General features: G+C 35.8%; 1 protein-coding gene across 1 annotated transcript in view; it reads left to right on the top strand.

Annotated features, from left to right (window-relative positions):
- Positions 1–25291, top strand: part of DBF2 (serine/threonine-protein kinase dbf2) — a 73878-nt gene that overhangs the window by 34643 nt on the left and 13944 nt on the right. The window contains exons 6-8 of the mRNA XM_051207942.1: positions 10349–11095; positions 15535–15893; positions 19908–21276. Of these exons, the coding sequence (XP_051068629.1) occupies positions 10349–11095; positions 15535–15893; positions 19908–21276 (2475 nt within the window). The remainder of the gene's footprint in view (positions 1–10348; positions 11096–15534; positions 15894–19907; positions 21277–25291) is intronic.

The following is a 25291-nucleotide window of genomic DNA, read 5'->3' as shown; positions in this document are numbered from 1 at the left end:
ACGCTCTACCTCAAGTATGTGCTGATCAGGTTATTCAGAAAAACAATGAAAACTACACAATCAAATCATCCAGCTCAGAGAACAAAACTCCATCAGAAACTGTTGATCGTCACCTCAGTATTCAGTTCCCATATTTTATCACACTTATTGCTTCATCAATTTATTTTTTCTTTGAGAAACATATTTTCTGTGTGAGGACGGTTCACGGGTGGACTCTAGGAAGCTTTAAGAAGCTCAGAAGGAGTCAAAGATATTAAATTCAATTATCTTTTGGAAGAATATTCCAGAATACCTACGTGTAACTTCCCTATTTGGACAAATGCTAATAACCCTCTGTATGCGGATTGGAGAACTATAATGATGATTTGGTTTTTACTAAAAACTATAAATACCTGACATTTCTGTACCATAAATAACACTATTTTGGAATAACATTCCTTTCACATGTTTTCTATCTTCTCATTTGCGAGTTGGAAGGTTCTAGCGTTCATGTGCTACATTCTGATGTTCAGTTTTTCCAACTATCAATTCTACTACCATTATTCTAACTACTCCTAATAATTTTATATCTCTACTAGCATGATATCTTAAGTTAAACCGATACACATTCCATCTTCTACGTTGTTTATAACCGACTTATATTAGTATCATCAAGTCATGAAGTGCAATCTGTTACAAAGTCTATTCACTGTTATGATTTATATGCTTAGTAAATATTTAATATAACGTGTAATATTTGTAATTAGGAGAGAGGGAGCAAGCGAGACTATAATTTATGAACGAACCAATCAGGTATAAGATATCAGATCTCGGATTTCGGCATGAAATTCACTCATCCATTTAGTACAATAATAGTTTGGGCATGATAGCTGATGTCAATTAATGATGATAACCATAAAAATCAAAATTCCTAATCGCAACCATTAATTGTGAATCATAATTCTAATTCTTTACACTGGTTTATAACCTTCATCTGGTTCTAGTTATTAGGTGGACAGTTTCAAAGTCACTCTAGCACCGCTCAAAGGTTGTTCATAAATTATAATCTCACAGAGGAGCTAATCAATATAAATGATTGTTAGGAATATTCACCATCATTAAACATACATATCAAGGTTACTTGATTGTTATTACTTTATATGATTAACATTACTTTGAATATTTTTCCATTTATCAATTTCTATTATCATTCAGATATCATCATTTTCTATTGAATAAATCAAATTCCTTATTAAGTTGGTTTTGGAATTTTTCCCACCAGGATTACGTTAATAATATAGTTGATTGCCCACAAATGCCTAGGTACGGTTGAGAGTGGGAAGAGTCAGCTTTCCCCATCCAAATGCTCTCATATGGCCACGTGCATACAATCACTGATAGAGAAGTCCTACTCACTAACTTCTAGCACCACGGGTGTTGTTTACGAAATTGAGAGTACGAAAAGCGAATATCCGTCAGGCGCTTTAACCGGGTTAGTGGACACGGAGAGTCCTTAAGAAAATCACTTACTTTGGTTTGGGCATCCGCGCAGTATCCCAGCACTCATACAAATCGAATGACTTATGTGGTGCATATCTATTTGGTGTCTTCTTGTAACAATTTTTATGTGTTTAAATAAATAAAATAATATAGTTGATTAATTAAAATAATCAAGACTACATCCTCACAAGTTGAGCATTCAACTAATGATTGTAAATTGTATTGATATTTGGAAGTAATGTAAATGAAATTGTAGATTAAATTGTATAAATCATTGAATGACAGATTTAAAAACTTCTCAAATAGATCAATGGAAGCCAGAATTTGATAAGCTTAATATAATTATTATCTATATAGGTTGAAATATATATCCACATTTATTTAAGCACAAAAATTGGTTCAAAGAAACACTAAAATACACATGCGCCAGATCAAATAGTTATTATACAATCCGTATGCAGGTTGGGATACTGTCGGCTACCAAAATAGATGCAGGTGGTTTTCTTAGGGGACCGCTTCCCTAGTCTTTGACCTAGAGGTCTGATCCATGAGGCACTGGGAGATGCTGCCCCGTGGTAGCAAAGGACCAAGACTATCTTCATACCTCATTTGTTCCCTTGAGGTCCTGGAATCCATGAACACTGTTGGTTTGGAATCAGGGTTATCTAACTCCTCTAGGTGGATCTTCTTAGCCGAACAACCTGGTCTAGGCGCCAAACATTCTTCTTCCGTCCCCTTAATTACCTATGCAACACCCCTGCAAAGGGAAGGCAGTGAGTAAGACTTTCCTGGTACTGTTTATATACACGTGTTTATATGAGAACATTTAGAGAGGGAGACCAAGCTCTTTCCATCCTCTATCGTACTATGGCATATATATATCATACAACCTTCATGCTTTCAGTCACATATTTCCCCTATCCTGTTGTGTGATGGGTACTCTCCGTGGGCTCTATATGGAGAGTTCAACATGTTTCTGTTATTAAAACTGATTGTTTGATAAATAGATCGGGAACTCTTTCTGAGGCAGTATGCGACTCTGTCTAGTCGATGAACCTTGTTAGGCAATCAAGAATGATAAGAGATAGCATACTGTATGGGTCCGAGTTATATAAAATTTATGGTTATCCATATTTGTGAATGTTATTGTGTTAGATTAAAGAATACGCTGCTGTATGAAATAGCGATAAGATGTCGTATTAATTCTGTTGAAATAATTGATTCGTTACACTGGCTAGTAGGGTTCCCTCACAGTTTTGTATTTGAAAGTTTACTTTGACTGCATTTATAGCTGTGGAGCTGTTATACAAATTGTTTTATTACCCTTAACGTCTCTCTTAGTTTCATACATAAATATTTGGTTTCGAGTTACACTAGATATGAAGCCTAGTAACATTATTCGGTTGCCCAAACTGTGAAGTAAACAAAGTGGGGTTTGAACCTGTGACTTACTAACTGATAGTCGAAAGTCTTTTATTACTATACCACTGAATAACCATCAGTCAGTCACACTGACAACATAGTTTCCAATGGAAGTTCAGTTGAATCAGATTGACAAAGTATATTTTTTAATCATCAAACAAAATTTATTTAAAATAATTATCCTTGATTAACCAAATAACATGTGTGTATCACTCAAATTTCTAAAACTTTTTTTTTACTAGTATCAGAAGGGGTTTTGTGGATATTATAATAATTTTAATATTTGAGATCATAAGTACAATTTTGATACTAATCAACATATGCTCACTAGCGACTGGCTTCATGAGTTATTTCCTGGAGTTCCAATGAGAAGCATTGACCAGTGGAGTTCAACCGGGTCTGTTGTGAGATAGTAACTTACTGAAGACAATGGTGGATATGTCACTCAATTTCGTGGATCAGCTGAAGTTATATATTAACATCCTTTGATGCCATCAAGTTCAGTAGTCTAGAGGTTAACCGTTCGCGCTTGAGACCGATAGCTCTTGGGTTGGATCGTGATTGCGAATTGTTGAGGAGTCCTATACTAGGACGGAACGACCGTCCAGTGCTTTCAGGGTTTTTTTATTAAGTTTTTGATTGAGATCATGAACCGATTGATGTTAGACCACCTTTGGAAACCTGGAAGCACTGGACGGCCGTTTCGTCCTATTGTGGGACTCCTCAGCAGTGTGTATCCACCATCCCGCTTGGGAGATTCGAACCCAGGGCCTTCGGTCTCGCGCATGAACGCTTAACAAATAGAGAATCCTATTTTCATTTATTTTTGTGATTACTATACTGAAACAGATCTTGGATTTAAACTTCATCTTTCATAATCATTTTTGGGCAAATATATATGTTTCATTTTCGGTGAATAAACATTTACATTTACATTTCACACACGCACACATAAGTATTTGTGGCGTTCTACTGACCTTTTTGTAATGAATTAGTAGTCACATTCTTTCATTCTGTTTCCCCGCCACCACCACTGAACACATACACATATTCACAGATAAATGAAAATGAATTTTGTGAGTTCCTAATCGATTTTTTTTAGTCTATTTCCCATCCCTCTTGACATTAGATATGTTACTATGATCATTTTTAACGTACACAATACACGTGTCTAGTATTCTATTGAAAATTCTATTTACGTACATAAACAAATGTAATAAACATAAACGAAAACTAAATATATGACAACAGAAACAGATACAAAATATTCGCCGTACTAATCCTTTTTTTTGTTGTTGTAACTAATGCATCATTCGACTAGACATAGTTACAATAGAAAAAATATTACCCTGTCATATATACAATCTAAAGAGTGAATCATAGACATAAAAACTGATAGACAGATCGATCCTTCTGTACATTTATACACAATAGGTATTGCACTATTACAATATGTAGTGTGTGAATCATAATTAGGACTAGCAACAACAACAGTAATATGTGTAAAATATGTGGAAAGTGTTTTCTATTTATCTGTTATGTATGTATGTGTGTGAGTGCGTGTGTGTGTGTGAAGTTGTGCATTGGCATAATATCCGTTACTATTACTATTCATAACTTTAAATTCATTCGGTGTTGTTTTACTTGTATCTTCCCATTGATATTTAGGAATGTAATTGATCAGTCTCTCATTGGCATATATGATTACTGCGTGTTGTATTGGCTCAATATTGTCTTCAATCACAAGTATTATAAGCAAAGATGGATAGTGGCTAGCAGTGAAATTCAGGACTCAGTAGTTAAGTGGATAATACGATGGCGTTTCAAGAGAACGGTACCTGGGTTCAAGTCACAGAATGAACATCAACAAGTCTGAGATGCAGGTACATCCAGCTGATGAGTTCCAAATAGGGCGAAACGCGTGTTAAATTGGATCCCACTGCTAACTGCTATCTAGCTTTGCTTAAAAAGCTTGTGATGTACGGCTGTATCGAGATAATCCGTATAGGATGCATATATGGCAATAAGAGACTGATCAATTAAAGTCCTAAATAACAATGGGAAGATATGAGTAAAACAACACAAAGTGAATTTAAAGATGGATAATAGCTAGTAGTTGAATCCACTTTGACGCGCGTTTCGTCGTATTTGGGGCTCGTCAGATGGATGTACCTGCATCTCAGACTCGTTGATGATCACCGTGGAACTCGAACCCAATACCGTCCACTTCAAACGCTATTGCGTTATCCACTTAGCTACTGAGTTCTGATGACCATTTGCTTGTGCAATGGGGTGAAGTTTTAAATTTACTTGGTATTGTTTATTTTAATATTCTCGTTGATATTTAAGATTGCAGTTGATCAGTCTCTTATTAGCATATGTGTATATTGTGTGTATTGCCTCGATATTGACTTAATTCACAAGCATTATAAGCAAATGTGGATAACGCGATGACATTTGAAGCGAATGGTTACTGGTTCGAGTCACAGAATGTACATCAACAAGTCTGAGATGCAGGTATATCCATCTGACGAGTCCCAACTAGGACGAAACGCGCGTCAAACTGGATTCAACTGCTAGTTTCTATCCATTTTTTCTTATTCATAACTTTGCCAAACTTATATATTTATGAACTTGACCATAAATAATATGAACACTCAGTGGAAGCATATAAACTCCATGTCAGTATAATACATTATATTAGTACACAGGTAAAATTACCCCACCATTTCATTTTCTTACAATTAAGAACATTGTACTAGATCGACTATTCAATCGTTTAAGCTGTGATATAACAATTAAAATACTACTCCCCATCATTTATACCACCATTACCATCCTTATAAATTGTTCAGGTTTACAGTTAATCAATAATTTTCACTACTGCTCAATACTGTACTAAATGTTTAGAAGTAGATAGTTTTGTGTTTAATTATTAGTTTGTTGGAAGTAGTCTATCAGAAATCCTGCAGCTAGGTTTTATGCACGTTGACACTTGTCAGCAAGATATATCGACAGTTTGGAGAGGTCGAGAGGACCACAACTGACTTCATGTGGAGCTGAGATATTAATACTGACTGACCATTGAGTGTTGACCAGTATCATGTTTGTCCAGTCCTTAGTACAGATTGAATCCTATCTATTATTTTGTAATACAATCACTAGTCTAAGTTACTTATGAGATAAGTGTCCTACATTATCCAGTCTTACTGTTCAAGATGTTGTTATTGAGTCATTTAGACCACACTGCAACTTCATTTATAAAATTCCATTATCACTAAGAATTGGACAAACATGACATTGATCAACACTCAGTGATCAATCAATGATAATGTTTTATTCAATCAAAAGTCATTTGTAGTTCAAATACCTCAGTTGTATTTTCTGTAGTATTTTTTAGAAATGATTCTCTCTAAGAAGTTGACTAACTTTTCTTCCTCCCTCTCTCCCTTTCTCTCTCTCCATCATACATCGATTTTCTTCTTATTCGAACATGAACATGATATCAAATTACATTATGTACTCTATATGATTTATCGTTTACCGAAGTGTAACATTCCAGATTTGATCACCATAGAAACTTTTTTTTTCTCTTCTCTATGTTATATGATAAGTTTGAATGAACTAGTTCTATTTAAATCTAAGAGTTGATTTCTTATCGGGTTTGACATAGTGATTAAGTTTATATGATCAACTTTCATTATAAGTTTATGTTTATTAATTAGATAGAAACATTTGTGAAGATTGTAGTATTTAAACAGTTATCCATATCAAACAATAAATAAAGGTTTGTGCGAGATCATGGATCAATTAAAGATAAACATTAACACCGTTGAATACTGGATCAATGGTTCAGAAGTTAAGCGTTCGTGCGCGAAACCGAAGGTTCTGGGTTCGATTCCTTTTGGTGTGGGATCGTGGATGCGCACTGTTGAGGAGTCCTATATTGGGGGCGAAACGACTGTCTAGTTCTTCGAAGTTTTCAGTGATGGTCTAGCTTAGATCAACTCGTGAATGCAACTGAGATTATAAATTTAAGAAAATAGTGGTGGATTACAATTGAATTGAATAAATGACATAGTATATCATTTTATAACCAGTGGATTGAATTGATACTGGTTCCATTCAATAATCGAATTAATTGTCTAACTAAGATTATTATGTGGTGAAATCGATGCAAACTCAACAATCTCCACGAAATCTGTTTACTAGTAATGATTCTGTATTTATTATTGACTAACTTCAAAATGAGATTCTAGGGGTTCTAGTGAAAGACCGTGACTATTGGAGCTTAACTATGCAAGATGTGAGATAATCATCCCTCACACACAACTGAAGATAATTGCACAATACCAAGAATTTGTTTAAGTTCAACATAAATATCACTGAATCCCGGTTTAATGGTCTAAAGACCTGTATGTCATGGTCTCGATGCTCTATGGTATCATAGATGCTCAATCTTGAGGAGTCCCATACCGAGACAAAAAATCTGTCCGGCACTTCCTGATTTTCAATGGTTGTGTAAACTAAGATCACTTCATAATGTTAAATTTAAGAAATAGTAGTATACTTAGATAATATCAAGCTGAAATTACACAGCAAATCAATCAATCAGTGTAGCAACGTCAGGAGATGCAGTCCCATGTTAGTCGGTGACCAACAATAGGTTCACACGCCATTTGTTCCCTCAGGATTCTGCAGCATATGTTCACCATTGGGTTGAAATAATAGTTTTCCAACTCCCATAGGTGGATCCTCCGTATAAACCAACCCAGTTTAAGCACCGGACATTCTCTTTTCGTTCTCTGAATTTCGTAAAAAATACCGGCGGTGCGAGATGGCAGTGAGTAGGACTTCCCTGTCAGTGGTTGTATGCACGTGGCTATGTGAGAGCATTTGGAGAGGGTGGAGCTGATTCTACCCATCCTCAGCTATACCAGAGCATTTGAAAAACTGTTATATTCTGTAAAGTTCCACAAGTATTATTTTGAACAATGAAAGTGATGATGCGTAATCTGTTTAACATGGATAAAGGAATATTTTATCAAGAAGAATTAATGACTTCAATTCATGTCTTTATTGAATAGACTTTATATAATCCTTTGTAAATATTAACTTTTTCTTTTCATCTACCCAGCTAGTTAACTATCTACACAGTAGGAATTCTTTTTTTCTTAATATTATGATCCATTATGTCAATCAGTTTACATCGTCTAAACAAGATTTTTTAAAAACCATATCCTATGCTTTTCTTCTTTATCTTAATATAAGAAAAAAGTTTTATACATAAACAATAAAAGACTAATATGAGTTTGTCTGTCCGTAAACAACAAAGTAGAGCTTCGTACGTACGTACATCAGTTCAAGTTGCCATACGACATTTGTACAGAGATGCAGTGGTCGATTCAAATCCCGTAGTCGTAGAGATAGTAAGAGTATAAGCAGTAGTCGGAAACATTACTATTTGGAAATGTTATTCAAGGAGTATAATCTAGTGAAATAAATTTGGAAAGTGAAAAAAAGGGATACGAAGAATTCAGAAGATTAGAAGTTAGGAGAACACAAAGAGTGGATGCACCCATGCACACTATTGCAAACGATTTTGAATCATATCACTCAAGGTCTTTAACCATCGGTTGCTATCATCTCGCGGATCTCAACCAGGTAGTCTACACCTAACAACATGACTCAGTCCACTTGCCAGTGACTTCATGGGTTTTTGCCATATTTTGGTCTGGGCGCCATTAGCTTTCTTCCAACCTACTCCTTCACCAGTAAACATCGCACGTCGAGGCAGTCGGTAGTTAGGGATACGTAACACAAGTCCCAGACATCGCAGCCTACGTAGTCTCACTGCTACATCAATTGATTTGCCATCCTTACCTAATACTTGTTTCTTAACAACTGTATTACTTACTGTGGTCAATATACGAGCAATGTTTCGAAGACACCTATGGTCGAATACTAGTAACCTATGAATATCCTCTACTCTTACTGGTCATGTTTCACTGCCATAAAGTAGGACGGGACGAACTGCTGCACAGTAAACCCATCCTTTGGTTGGTAGACGTCTATTTCGCCTACGCCATAAATGACGCAAGTTGGCAAAAGCTAGTCGAGCCTTCTGTATCTGTGCTGAGATTTCGTTACACTCCAGACAACAAAGGCTGGTGATTTTGTAATTTCCCATTGTTAATATTCAAGTGATCAATGTATGTTGTTGTACATAAATTCCAAATGGATAGCTTCTACATACTCCTCAGTTCCTACTGACAGAATATTTGGTATGCGGTTAGAAGGGAAATCCAGGATACATGTTTAAGACTCATCAACTAAATGCGTCTGTATCCTGAAGAAGACACATTATTAGTACTAATCTTTCTCACAAGCTATTCTGTCTGAATTATCTTAGTAGAAGTGTCTAAAGTTCCCACTTAGCCTAAAAACAAAACATAATAGATCCCTTGTTGAGTTATATAGATTGGTGGTCACATTGCAAACTTGATCGATCAAATTCGAACAACATTAAAGGAGTAATGTGAAATTGGTCACTACTCAGTAATCATCAATGAATGAGTTTATTATTTTATAGTAAGCTTATGTATATAACAAAAAAAGAGAAAAAACGTAAAAGTAAACATGATTAAACGTGATTTTAAGCATAAAAAACTATTGTAAGATACAGTAGTTTATAGGTCATTTACTTGCTAATTGGTGAAATTAAAATTCCACATATCAGGCTTAACTCTTACCAACAATATAAGGAACAATTTTAATAGTTGTGATCATGAGTCAATTGAAGTTAGACCACCATCGAAAACCTGGAAGTACTGGACGGCGGTTTTGTTCTATTATGGGACTCATCAGCAGTGCTCACCCATAATCCTGCCTTGCGAGATTCAAACCCAGGATCAGGATACTAATCAACATATGCTTACTACTGGCTGGCTTCATGAGTTATTTCCTGGAGTTCTAGTGAGAAGCAGTGACCAGTGGAGTTCAACCGGGTGGGTTATGAAATAGTAACTTACTGAAGACAATGGTGAATTTGTCACTCAATTTCGTGGATTAGTTGAAGTTAAACATTAACACCGTTGGATGCCGTCAAGTTCAGTAGTCTAGAGGTTAACCGTTCGCGCTTGAGACCGATAGCTCTTGGGTTGGAATCTCGCGAGGCGAGAACGTGGATGCACACTGCCGAGGAGTCCTACAATAGGATGAAACGGCCATTCATTGCTTCCAGGTTTTCCATGATGGTCTAGCTTCAAATAACTCATGAACTCAACTATTAAAATTACTATAATATCCACAAAACCCCTTGCTGATATAAAGAATACTTACTCATTTAGACCTATGGTTTTTAACGTTTATATAACATATTATTCACATAGCTTCAATGATTTAACCTCTTTTATTTTGATTTCAATTGACTATTTAATTCTTTTAGACTATTTCGTCTGAACATTTAAATTATAACCAAGTAACTAGTACAACAACAACAACAACAACAACAACAAAATCATCAATAGCAACATTCACAACAAATACAACAATGACAACACAAATAAATTCGAATGTTTATGATTTACCTGAACCAGAATGGATTACAAAACTATTGAAACAATATTATGAATATAATATAACTCATAATAAACAAAATATTCCATGTAGTTTATTTGGTAATGAATTATATTCACCTACAACAACAACAACAACAAATGCTACTAATGATGGTGTTGGCCGTACTGGTACCGCTACCGGTACCGGTACCAATCATAGTGCCAATAATCTTAACTATTGTACTAATATCACAGGAATATTACCATTTGATTTTGAACAATTTTTATTTGATCAATTCGATTATGAAGAATTATGTACAGATTCAATGAATATACCTATTCAATTTACACCAAATACATTAATGTTATTTTTAATTAGTTTAGCTAATTTCACTCCATATACACGTTTATCTGATATAGCTAAATGTGCTCAATTAACATTATATCGTTTATTAACTAGATTAGTACGTTATCAAACTGATTGTTTAGTATTACAAGCTAATTTAACTGAAATTAAATTAAATGCTGATCAAATGCAATGTCAATTAAATCAAATTGAATCAAATTATTCAATTATGAATCGAGCGATACAAATATCTGAATCTGCATTAGAAATTAGTGATTGTTTAAATCAGGTAAATATATATGAATTTTATTTTGTTTATTTTATTTGAACACATTGATATTGGTACAAGAAGGCATTAAATACATATACTGCCCGGGTGCTCAAACCTAAGCAGGTGGCTTTCTTAGAGGGCCACACCTAGAGCCTTCGACCTCAAGGTCTAATCCACAAGGTAGTGGAGCATCGTAAAGAGATGCAGTACCATGGTAGCCGGTGACCAACGATTGGTTCATACGTTGTTTGTCCCCTCAGGATGTGATCTATTTGGGTCCAACGTTGGGACGAATTAGGGGGTCGCCATGTTAAAAGATGTTTTTCCTTATGCTTAAAGTTAGTATTTGTAAGGAACAGGCGGTTATTTGAGCCTAGCTGCAACAGACGGTCACCATTATCTGTTTTTTGAGCCACGACACTATAAGATCCACCTAGGTGTCTTTCTCTTTCGCTTAGTTTACCTACTTGAGCATTAAAGTCACCAGCCACTATTACTACATCAGAGCGCCTAGCTTTTCGTAGAAGGTCGGAAAGCTTTTTGTAAAACTCATCTTTTACATCATCTGCACTGCAGTCAGTGGGAGAATAGGCATAGACGACGAAGAGGAAACGACGAGTGTCCCTATCTTTCTGAGTCCTTATTGTTGCGTTTAGTCGGACAGTGCACAAACGACTGTCTACTGGGATCCAGTCTAAGAGAGCTAGTTCTACCCTAAGACTCAATGCTGGAGCCCATGTGCACCATTGGTTTGGAATCTGGGTTTTCCAACACCCCTAGATGAACTCTCCATGTCCACCAACCCGGTTAAAGCGCCAGACGGACATTTGCTTTTCGTACTCTCAATTTCGTAAACAACACCCTCGCCATGAGAAGGCAGTGAGTAGGATTTCCCTGTCAGAGGCTATATACGCGTGCCCATATGAGAGCATTTGGAGAGGGAGAGCGGACTCTCCCCACCAAGTCATTTGGGGGCTGTATATATGAATGAATTAGTTTTAAAGAGTTTTATTATCTACTGTTTACCGATGAATTATATTTTTCGATGAGTTTACAAGTTAATCTACTTATGATGAAGAGAGTTTTGTCTCCCTTTTGAAAATACATTCATACAACCCTAAAATTACAGCTCATTCTAGGGGAAGTCCTTTTCATTCACTGTTCTTATATGTTGTTTTTTATCTACAAGTGTTAGGAAGCGAAAGTAGACATCTAGTGATTCAACTAGGTTCTTAGATATAAAGAGTTCACTGACGAGAATTGGAAAATCTTAATTTCAAGCCACTGATTCAATATCCATAAAGAACAAATGCCATAAGAATCTTTCGTAAAACTTACAACTGTACTTTGTGAAGTTACTGTCTTAATTTTCAAACTAAACCTTTAGGTTAGTAGCTCGTAAAATGGCTTCTTATGAAAAGTATATCTTAGTTTATGAATCCGGACCGTCTCTCCGATCTGATGAATGTGATGAAATCAATGAATTAGAAGGTAAAGTAAATGCTCACTGATGATATTATACGATGAAGGTTCTATATCATAAATCGTTCAATGCTGAAAAAACCTGCGAACGACCCTAGATTCTAGTTTAATATTAATTGAGAGAAACAGTATTTGCACCGAAACATAATAAAAGTTCTAAATTTGATTCCTTAGTGAAGTGTCATAATGTGGCACTTTATAACTATTTGTTTTTTTGAACCATTCTTTAATTGAAATCAGTTTCTGATGAAAGGATGTTCTAATGTATAATTACATGCGGATATAGAATTACATTGTTTTTCAATAGGGCTCATTCATGGCCCTGCCAGGAATTGAAATTTAGGCTATCAGGACTAGTAGTGAGTATTTGACCCTTAGATTACCGAGTTTTCATCCAGTAGTTTGCATTATTAACTTTGCAGCATTATACCCTCTTTATCAATGGACATTGACGATATTGATCCAACATCTGACATGTTTGACCACTTGTAGTCATGGCTTCTCACTGGAATTCTGATAGTAATCTCACAAAATCAGTTGCTTGTAACCAAGCATGCTGATTGTCTGACTACAGACAGTCAGTAATTCAATCTTACAAAATCCAACGATTTCCATAAGCCAACTAAACTGGAAAAAGAAATAATTAAATAAATCATCAGCTTAATGATGATATTTTAACCACAAGTACACATAAATAAACATGAATTTCAACATATACAGGTATCTTTTAGCCTTCATAACTTGAAAATTATCGAACATTGATGGCCCTCTAATGGTTTGGTACGGCCGAGAATGAGGAGAGTCAGCTCGACCTCTCCATATGCTTTCACATGGCCGCGTGCATATAACCACCGACAAGGAAGTCCTACTCATTGCCTTCTCTCACCACCGGTGTTGTTTACGAGATTGAGAAAACGAAAAGCAAATGCTCGGCGCTTAAACTGGGTTGGTGGATACGGAGGATCCACCTGGGCAAGTCGGAAAACTCTGATTCCAAACCAATGGTGAACATGTGCTTCAGGATTCTAAGGAAACAAATGGCGTATGGACCTAATGTTGGTCACCGGCTATCATGGGACTGCATCTCCTGATAAATGCTCCAGTCTTGTGGATTAGATCTTTAGGTTGAAGGCCTGGGGTGTGGCCCCCTAAGAAAACCACCTTCTCCGGTTTGGGTACCCGGGCAGTATCATAGCCCACACACAAATCAAATGACTTGTGTGGCGTATATGTATTTGGTGCCTCCTTGTACCAATATCTATGTGTTTAAATAAATAAATAAATAATAAATCGAACATTGAGCGAATGTTTAGAGATGGGGTCAAAGTGAACTGGTTAGTTTTGGAATATAACTTTTTATTAATAATACGATGTATTTGAAAATCAATGAGTCTCTACCCAATAATCTAATAATATCGTATTTCTTGTCTGTAATGGGGAATTGACAATTCGAGATTCGATCTTATGTAATGTTTAGTTGGTGTGGACTTTTGAAAAACTCTGAAATATACACCGAAATAAATGTTCAATAATCTCTTATTGATGAATGCATATCACAATTAATTCATTTCAGACATTCCCGACCGTTGTTGCTACCTTGACGTGGTGGTCGGGCTTGTCTATCGTGATGAAGCAACCGAGCTATACTGGCTGGAACAACCGTTCCTGAAGGTCCTACCATGTCAGACAGGTCGGTTGAAGAGCGGAAAGACTAAAAGCAACAAACCCAAGGTCCGAAGGCGAAGTCGTACTGCTGACTGTACAGAGGTGTGACAGCAGTAAGGTGTTTCCTTCAGACAACCAGCATGACAGCGATGCTGCCTTCCCACAAGGAGGGGTGGGGTTAGAAAAGGTCGACCCTAAAAATGCACACCTCACCTTACCTTACGGATTTCCGTCTCCGGCGGTAAGGCCCTTTGAAGAACGGAGCTAACACGTCAAAAACCTCCCACGAAAAGGCCGTGCGCGACCGGCCTCAAGCAGTTGTCCCTTGGGCACTGCGGTCACGCTCTCAGGTCACTGAGACCACCTCTAATCCAATTTCCTTTTCAGGTACCTCCTCCATTTCAGACATTGAAATCAAACTTTTGCTATTCAGTACATGGTGAGATTGTAATTTATGGACGACCTTTGAATGACACTAGACTGACCTTGGGAGTGTCCACTTAATAAACCTGTGTGAGAAATTATAATTATAATTTACAGTTGATGATTAGGGTTAGGAGCTAGATTCAAAGTCTTCATCACGAACTGACACTAGCTAAAATCTTTAAACGCTTTTTAACCAAATGCATAAGTGAATTTCGCGCCAAAGTTCAAGACCTACTATTCTAAACCTGATTGATTCGTTCATAAATTATAGTTTTACCCCATACAACCTATCCAATGCTTTCTAATTTTCAATTATTACTTAACTAAAGTCAACATGTATTGTGAAACTACATCATAATTCATTTAGGGGCTTTGTCGTTTGCATTATAGAGTTATAATAGTTAAACAATCTTTAAAAATCAGAAAGCTTTTGTACAACCGTTTTGTCCTTGTATGGGATTCTCAATTGATTGATCACTGGCTGGTAATCAATGTCATGTGTGTCAAGTCCTTATTTAGTGCAGATCGAATGCTATCGACCATGTTGCAATGTGGCCACCAGTCTAGGTAACTCTATACTGCGTGCACTATACATTGAGATTAGATGGTGGTTGGAGGTAGCCGACAGGAAACCCTGGACCTGGGTTTCGTGCTACTTGGCCCTCGTCAGCAAGGTATACCTGTAATCTTGAGGGAACTGGTGCTCCCTGGGATTCTTCAAGTGTCGTTATCCATGACCTTATCAGTAGCCGAACCCATGATTTTCACACCCTATGGTAGATGATTAACCTTCAAACCACTAATAATATGGTTGTTTACGAATCTTTTCTTTTGAACCAAAAATAAATCTGTTTGTGTTGTTTACTTATTATTATTTGATATAGTTATATTCCACGGAATTAGCTGTCACTATATTCCGTCAATCACAAAATAATCAAATGTTAAAGCATCCATTCTCAACAATATCATCGTCTACATCATCTTCATCATTTCATGGTCATAGTAAATCATCTCAATTACATCAATCACAACATCATCAACAATTGAAAAGATATAATAATTCACAACAGATTTCTGTTACCACATCACCATATCAATTGTATTCTTCAATTGGTTCTTCGGAAGAACATGATTTATTAAATAATGCAACCAATACTACCAATAACACAACTGCTGGAGTTGGACAACAACAACAGATCTTTTCAATGAATCATTTCAATTTGCATAATTTGAAATCATTGAGGTAAGTGTTTGTGTTTCTGCTCTTGGCGAAGTTCCATACTATACTATATATATATGAGTGAAAATGAAATTCCAACTAGTATTCATCTGAAAAGTTAATCACCGAGTCATAATAAATTTAGAGGCCAGAATAAATGTGCATTGGTTCAATTTACCATACCATAATAGCATGATAAGGCGATATTATAAAGATGAATAGCAAAGAAATTGAAATAATCACGATAGCAACGATAGTGGGAAACACTGAATATTGAGAGTATAGTTTGAAAATACTGAGCGGAAAAGTATGTAAGAAGGAATACCACGGAAATCAATATTCAGAGGAAGACAATAAGTAAAACAGATCAGGGCAAATGAGATTAATTTTAAGAAGTATTACCCAACGTCTACAACTATTGGTCATGATTATTGTGTGAATCTCAACTAGGTAACCTAAACCTACCAATAAGGATCAGAACAACAGTAATGGACTTCATGTATTGATATCATATTCTATTTTGTCAGCCTCCTGGCTTTCTCTTAACTTACTCTGACACCAGCTAAAATTACCCCTTGAGGTAGGCAACTGTTTGACATACAATTCTGTTTTCATTACTAAGCAGATCTATTGTGTACAATCACCATAGGTTTATAAATGAAATAATCTAAAGTAATTGAAGTGCACACACTTAAATCTATGTTATTCGTGATATAGGTTCTATACAAATTTTAATGTAATAAAAATGTGTCATATTTTTCCACCGTCCAATGCTAATTTTTCAGTAATTCATTAAAGTTACGTTTACATTAAATAGTACGTCATTAATTGAGTGTGAAGATACTCGTAATCTACTAGTATTTGACCATAGATGCCTTAGAAATATTGCTTGCATCTTCTGGGATCACCGGCTAAGTAATAGTGAGGTTAGACGCAGAGTATTAGGGAATGATGGTAAAGCAGTTGATAGAATTGTGAATCTTCATCGACTGAGATGGTTCGATCACGTGTTGCGTATGCCTGAACACCGATTACCATAACGTGCAATGCTAACCGGTGTAGGGAATGGTTGGACGAAAGTTAGGAGCAGCCAAACCAAAACGTGGTATCAGTGCTTGAAGTCACTAACTTCTAATCTGAGCCATGTTGTTAAATACAAACTACTTGGTTGAGATCCGCAGAACTATCGTAACCAATGGTTGCAGACTCTTGGTGACATGACTCAGAATTGATCACAATGGTGTAGGTGTGTACACTCTCTGTCTTCCCTTAAACTATGAGATTAAAATCGCTTCATATCTTTCTTTCTACATACTAATTCTTTCTTCCTGTACTATATCCTTATATACAATCTTTCTTTTATATATTACCACCATTGAATTAACTACTTCTATGAATCCGGTGTTCATCTTGTTGTGTTAATGAGGTATGGCAACTTGGACCGATGCATATATGTGCCTGGTCTCACGTTGTAGCTGACTGACTGACTGACTGACTGAATCATTTGCACATCATCCATCAGTTGTGCCCAACAAAATTTACAGTTCCTTCACTCCTGTTGTTATAAGGGAGAGATATTAAAATGGATTATAGTCTCTCTTGATCATCCATATAGCATGGTGCATGCTACTGATATCGACAAATATAAGTAGTGTGTACCATCAATCGAAAGTGAAATACTTGGAGGTAGAATGTTAAGAAGATCAAAGAAAAGAGAACAAGAACAAAGAAGGCTCGGTGTGGAAGCGAAAGAACATTCTGCAAAAGAAACAGTCAAGTTTGAGACAATTGATTGACATATTGCAAATGAAGTATTTACTGTATGGTTCTCAGATTTTAGTGAAATATTCTGTAATTTCGTGAAAATATTGATTTACCGATTGAGTTGAGGCAGGTTTACATGGTATAGTAGTAGCTTAAAAGGAGGTTAAGGTTTGATAAACCAAAACTTGACATCAGTCTATAAATTTATTGACTATTTGTTTGAATATGGTTACTGGTTAGCGTTTTTTTAGCGAGTTGGTTTTCTACGGGATGCGGTCACTAACCCCATGCCCAAACCTCATCCTTTATCCGGGGTTGAGACCGGCTGTAGCCTCAGAGGGGCTCCAGGAGGAGTTTTGAATATGATTATTAGATACAAAATAGCTGATTGGCTTCCGATTGATTATAATGATCAATGATTGGATATGTTTTAGTGAACTTGTTAATTTCATCTCATTATGTTAATGTGGTAAGCGAATCTAGGCTAACACACATATATAGTACAATCTACTTTGATTATGATTGAATTCGACGAACTGATTTATACGATGAGAAAAAAAGTTATATCAATTAGTTTGTTGATATAAATTTATAAATGAATGTATTTTCGAGTAGGGTCGTCGTCGTTGTCATGTTTTGGGGATTAATAAATCATCACTTACACCAGTGTTTGTGTTCTTACTTTTGCGTCATGGGAATTGCAGAGGTCCCTCGTTTGAAATGTAAATGATAAGCGTCTCCGAAATAAAAATCAGCGACGACCAGACATAACAAATAGCGTTCAATCCAGAAGACATATCAAAATTTTACAGTACTTCAGGAAATTTTGTAATCATTGTACATTGAATCTTTCTTTATAGATTGTATTCATCATAGATTGATTTCTATTAAAAATCAGGATCTGACCTGTGGTAGTGTTTTCATCGCATATTACTCATTAAGAGTCTCATAGTAGGATGAAACAGCTGTTCAGGCATTTTTGACTTTCAGTGATATTTCAAACGAGATCAGTCTGTGATAAATACAGCGAGACTCTAATTTATGAACGAACTTTGAACGAATCTTAAGTGACCTTGACGAATATTAGTCAATCAGCAAACAGTCAGTATAGAGTAAAAATATATTATACAAAACCAAAGAAATAAAGTGGATACATTTCTTTTAAATAGTTCAAAAACTTGTCAAGGTTAGAATAAAGGTACAGAGGTTCTAAAATCGTAATGATTACAGTAGAGGAAATCATCCATATGGCTACATATTAGTCGACCTCTGGAGTCATGATAAAGTCTCAAAAACTCTTTCACCCTCGACCACATAACTTCAATATTGTTTATGTGCACTCCGGTTGTTGGGTTCAAAAAGTACCGCTTATGGATAACGACACGATGCACATAACCAAGTCTATGTAGGCATCTTTACTCTCTCCAAGTCATCCGTATATATTGTAGTACCCGGCTACAGCCAGTGTTACTGGTGCTTTTATTATCGAACAATTGTCATGATTTGACTTAATGTCAATCTGGATCATGCGAAAAAATTTTATTCTAGCAGACTTCTTCCTCCAAAACATATTACATCGAAAGACAACATCATCATTTAATTACCAGAATCAAAAATAAAGGAACATCTTAGTAACCCGACGTTGTCTCAAAACCCACTGTAAACCAGTCGTACATGAGCATCAGATACTGAAATCGGCGCTATGATTTTGAAATCCCTAGAACGCTTCTGATTGTCTCGTCCATAAATTATAGTCTCACCATAAATACCACCTATAAATCAAAATAATCTTTTTGATTGAGATCATGAACCGATTGATGTTAGACCATCATTGAAAACCTGGAAGCACTGGACGGCCGTTTCGTCCTATTATTATCGTGACCAGTGGAGCTAATCCGTGTCGGGTAGAAACAGGGTGTCTACCTCAGTACAATGGAAGATGGTCGCGCAACTTCGTGGATTGGTTAAGGTTAGACATTAACACCATTGGATGCCGGCTCAGTGGTCCAGTAGGTTAAGCGTTCACGCGGAAGACTGAAGGTCATGTGTTCGAATCCCCCCAGCGGGATCGTGGATGCGCACTACTGAGGAGTCCCACAATAGGACAAAACGGCCGTCCAATGCTTCCAGGTTTTCAATAGTGGTCTAACCTCAATCGATTCATGATCTCAATTAAAAACTTCACAATCTCCACAACTCCTAAACTGAAAATTAATCTTTACTAAATCTTTTCAATTATAAACTTAATTTGTAATTTGTAATTATCTTTTTTAGACAACAAGTTGAATTTCTAGCTTATACCATATTAGATAAATATGAAACATCAGATGGTGGTTATGAAAAAATTCTCCCAACATCTTTATCTAATTTAACAAATATCAATATGACAACAACTTCAGTTAATGGTAATGTATCTACTGTAAATAGTACTAATTTATCTCAATTACATTGTTATCAACATATTCAACATTCTTCTCAATCACCTATAAGTCCTGGTCTTTGTTCTATGCAATCTGTGATTACATCCTCTAATAGTTTATTAGATAATAGTAATACTACTAATAACAATAATAGTAATAGTGTTTATGCCAATTCATGGTATGTTAGTTTAAATCGAAACAAATTAAATACGATACAATGTTTACCAAATGAAATGAATGAACATTTACATGGACAACAATCATTAATGAATCCTAATCAATTACCTTCTATATCATTGAATTCAACAATTGGTTCCAATCCATCAATAACTTATCAACAACGACAATATAATCATGTACGATTAAATAATAATTTACAATTAATAAATCCTCAATTACGTTCATTTGTTAAAGGAAATACAAATCGAAATATAAATGAAAATGGTTTAAATGGAAGTGGTGATGGTTTTGGTTGGGAAACTCCAGATTCCGGTGCTGGAAGTAGTAGTATCAATGAAATATCATCACAACATCATCCTCATCAACAACAACACCAACGACAACAATCCGGTTATTTATTGAATCCATCATCATTATTCTTATCTTCTTCAACATCTTCTTTATTATTTGGACATTATTATCAAACTTATGGTGAAATCATTCAAAATAATACTACTAATAAAGTAAATAATCAATCAGATTTATTCATATTCAATACATTATTAGATAATCTTCCACCATTATGGACATTATTTACAAAAACATCAACATCTTTTTATGAATCCGATTTAGATTCATCAGATTCATCTGATCTACCAGGAAATATTATTAAAACTACTGATTTATCAAAACATATTACCCCTCCTCCTCTTCCTCCACATCATCACCATCAGCAACAACAACATCATAGTAGTATGAATGGTCAGTTAATATCTCAACTACCTCCTATTTCATCATCACAACAATTATCTAATTGGTCTAGATTAGAAGAACGTAAACTACGTACAATTTATTATCAATTAATTCATACATATAAACGTTTACAATCCATGTTAATTGATATGCCTAATACATATCAATTGGTTATACCAAATGATAGAAATGAAATTGGAGAGAAGACAAAAACTACAAATGATGTCATTGATCATGATCAAAATATATCAACAACAAGATTTGTATCAGTTGGTTCAACACAGCAACAGATGAATTTGGATCAACAAAATGTAAGTGAATAAGGGTTTTTTTGGATATTATAGTAGTTTCAATAGTTGAGATCATAAGTCAATTGAAACTAGACCACTATGGAAAACCTGGAAGCACTGAATGGCCGTTTCATCCTATTGTGGGACACCTCATCAGTGAGAATGTAAAATACTACTTAAGGAAATGACAAGTAGTGTTGTGTCTTAACCATTTCATTTATTTGTGATAGATAATGAATAGTTGGTAATAGGCCACCAAGTGACCCCGATACGGCTGACGGTATGGAAAGTTAGCTCTTCCTTTAGAAATACTCTCATATATCCATACATATACAGCCACTGACAGAGAAGTCCGAATCACTGCCATCTCGCACCACGGTTCTTGTTGACGAAATTGATAGGATGAAGAGCGAATATCCGGCTCTTTAACCGGGTGGGAGGACACGGAGGATCTACCTAGATGAGTTGGGAAACTCTGATTCCAAACCAATGGTGCACATCGGCTCCAGTATCCTGAAGGAACAAATGGTGTACGAACCCAAAGTTGGTCACTGGCTACTATAGGACTGCATCTCCTAACGTTCCCCCACTGCCTTGTAGATCAGACCATTAAGTCAAAGGCTCTGGGTGTGGTCTCCTAAGAAAACCACCTGCTTCGGTTCGGGCACCCAGACAGTATCACAACCCTCACACAAATCAAGTGACTTGTGTGGCGCATATGTATTCGGTGCCGCTTTGTACCAATATTTTTGTGTTCAAACACTCGCCACTCCGGCCGTATCAAGACTTTGGGCAGCTCTTTAGGGAATAAATGACGATTGCATAATCTGACGAATCGACTAAACGTTGGAAGTGCAAATCATTGGATACTAACTTAGTGGTTTGAAGGTAACGCGATTAATGTGAGGCCTATAAGCCCTGGGTTCAAATTTAGGATAGGATTAACCATTTGTTTACAGTACCCATTTACCAAGTACAAATTTACGCACTTAATCTTCTAACACATTGTTTATATGATGGCTATTGATAATACTAGTCCCTTAAAAATGAATTAGATGGAAAGTGACTTGAATCTACCACCTAGTAGTTGAAAATCGAGCCATCACATTCAACACACTACTTTGGATTTTCATTTTATGGCGAAACTATTGTCCAGTTCTCTCGCATTCTCAACGTCTTTTTCTTGTAATTTTAACAGTGAAGTTCACCAGTCGATCTAAGCTAGACCACTGTTGAAAATCTGTGAGCACTGAACGGTCGTTTCATCCTAGTATAGGACTCTTTAACAGTGCACATCCACTACTCGAGCCCAGGACCTTCGGCTTCGCGAGCGAACGCTTAACCTCTAAACCACTGATCCGACGTCCAACGGTGTTAATGTCTAACTTTAATCGACTCATCATCTTATGTCTAATATAGAGTATAAATTTAAGGTGCATGATTATAAAATTATTTTATGTAAACTGTGTAATCATACAATGGTCTTGAATGTTGTTAAAGGCATGAGGGCGGTTATCACTTCCTGGTCGCTCACACCTCGGAAGGGTTCTTCTGGAGGTACCTGGAAAGGAAATTGGATTAGAGATGGTTTTAGTGACCTGAGAGCGTGACCACAGTGCCCAAGGGACAAGTGCTTGAGGTCGGTCACACACGACCTTTTTGTGAGTAGTTTTCGTGTTGGCTCCATACCTGTTGAAACCTTACCGCCGGAGACGGATATCCGTGGGATAAGGCGAGGTGTACATTTTTAGGTCGACATTTTCTAACCCCACCCCTCCTTGTGGGAAGGCATCATCGCTGTTATGCTGGTTGTTTGAAGGAAGCACCTTACTGCCACCACATCTCTGTACAGTCAGCAGTACGACTTTACTTTCGGACCTTGGGTTTGTTGTTTTTAGTCTTTCCGCTCTTCAACCGACCTGTCTGACATGGTAGAACCTTGAGGAAGGTATGTTCCATCCAGTATAGCTCAGTTGCTTCATCACGATAGACAAGCCCAACTACCACGTCAAGGTAGCAACAACGGTGCGAATGCAATTATTATAACATTCTATCGTAATATCTTTCGATTAACTTTCCTATTTTCTGCATAGAAATTAAATTCTATTTTCATTTATTTTTATATTAATTAACTATTTTCAAATGTAATAACTTTATATTGTATAATGTATACACAATAAATCATCTTGGTGCTTTAAATTATTCCTTATCTAACTTTACACATGTACATTATAACATAAACAATGAATAGGCAACTATAGATTACTATTGATTCTCTATGATAATATTTACTTTTAATATGATTGTATTAATAGTTTATACAGGGGAGCAGGTGGTTACAGTCATATTGCTATATGTAGAAATATACATAGAGATACCTATAATACACTAGTACACAATACAATTGTATACTTATAACATGAAACTTGAATGAACAGCAGGTGGTTCTCTTTATTCTATTTTAAGTTTCTAATCCCTATTACTAAATGAAATGTATTTCAACTGTTTTCATCTTCACATATATACACATACAATAACATATGTAAATGAAGCCGGTAGCAACATGATTATTCGTTCTTTGCCTATACTACTAATAATATACTATCTTTGTTCATTCATAGTAAATATATATAGTGTACATTAGTAATGAAAATATACATTAAGGATCTTTTCTTTTTTCTTCATAAATTCTTAACCTTTATCAACAAGTGTATGAATAATGAACAAATAGGTCTGACATCACTTCAGGTCAAGGTTGTTTGTATTTATCAAACTGATTTATGAAACACGTGTGTGTGTGTGTGTGTCTGTGTAGACTTTTTCTAAGGGTAAACAATATAAACGGAGTGAATGTAATCACAAAAAGAACACAAGCTATCGGTTGGTTAAAAAAATAATTTTAATAGTTGAAATCATAAGTCAATTGAAGCTAGACCACAATGGAAAACCTGGAAGCACTGAACGGCCGTTTCTTCCTGGTATGGGACTCATCAGCAGTGCGCATCCACGATCCCACCTCGCAAGATCAGTCTCGCACGCGAGCGCTTAACCATTAGACCACTGAGCCGGCATCGAACAATGTTAATGTGTAACTTCAACCAATCTACGTAACTGTGCCACCATCACCATTGTCTTCATTGAGTTGATATCTCACAACAGACTTGGTTGAACTCCACTGGTCACAGCTTCCCACTAGAACTCCAGGAGTGTCTCTTGAAGTCAGTCACTAGTGAACAGATGTTTATTATCAGAATAGGTTTTGTGGAGATACCAGTTTTTCCATAGTGGTCTAGCTTCAATTGACTCATAATTTCAACTATTTAAATTAATAAATTCTCCACAAAACCCCTTCTGATAAAAAAAAATATAACACAACTAATAAATTTAAATGCTTTAAGCCAATGGCCTTTTCTATGCAAAGAAATTAGTAAACTGATGTTAGTACTTGACAACAGTTTCACTCTCCTATATAGGTATAGACTAAGATATATCTTGAACTCTCAGGATGAAGTGAATGATTTTTTTAAAAGATGAAATTCTCTAAAGTTCTAATCCACAAGACATTGAAGTGATAGTCGGTAACTTAAACAGATTCATGCATCACCCATTTCTACAGCTTGAAAGCAATGAGTGGAATTTCACTAGAATATAGTTTCTAACTGGAACATCTGAGAAATTCATCATTAATTATAAGATGATAACTTTCGTGATAAAATGATACTACTTAAATCTATCAATATGATCATTGTTGAATAGTTTTAACCTAAGATAAAACTGACATTCGATGCATTTTAGCTTTCAATGTTTTCTTCAATCGAAGTTAATTTATGAAATAAACTTACTTCAAATTGAATAAAATCTCAATTCTTTATCCAAATAATAATTCAACATCTTTTATAGAATCGATCGTTTATGACTAGTATTAAAATCTAAGACTCTCTTTTCACTCTATTTGAGATTCTTCAGCTAGATATATTTGGACGATTTACTGATTTGAACAAATAAATATTGTTACAAAAGGGCACCGAATACATAT

The sequence above is a fragment of the Schistosoma haematobium genome, chromosome 3, assembly GCF_000699445.3.
Source record: "Schistosoma haematobium chromosome 3, whole genome shotgun sequence".
NCBI lineage: Eukaryota > Metazoa > Platyhelminthes > Trematoda > Strigeidida > Schistosomatidae > Schistosoma > Schistosoma haematobium.
This window is presented reverse-complemented; position numbering and strand designations above follow the sequence as displayed.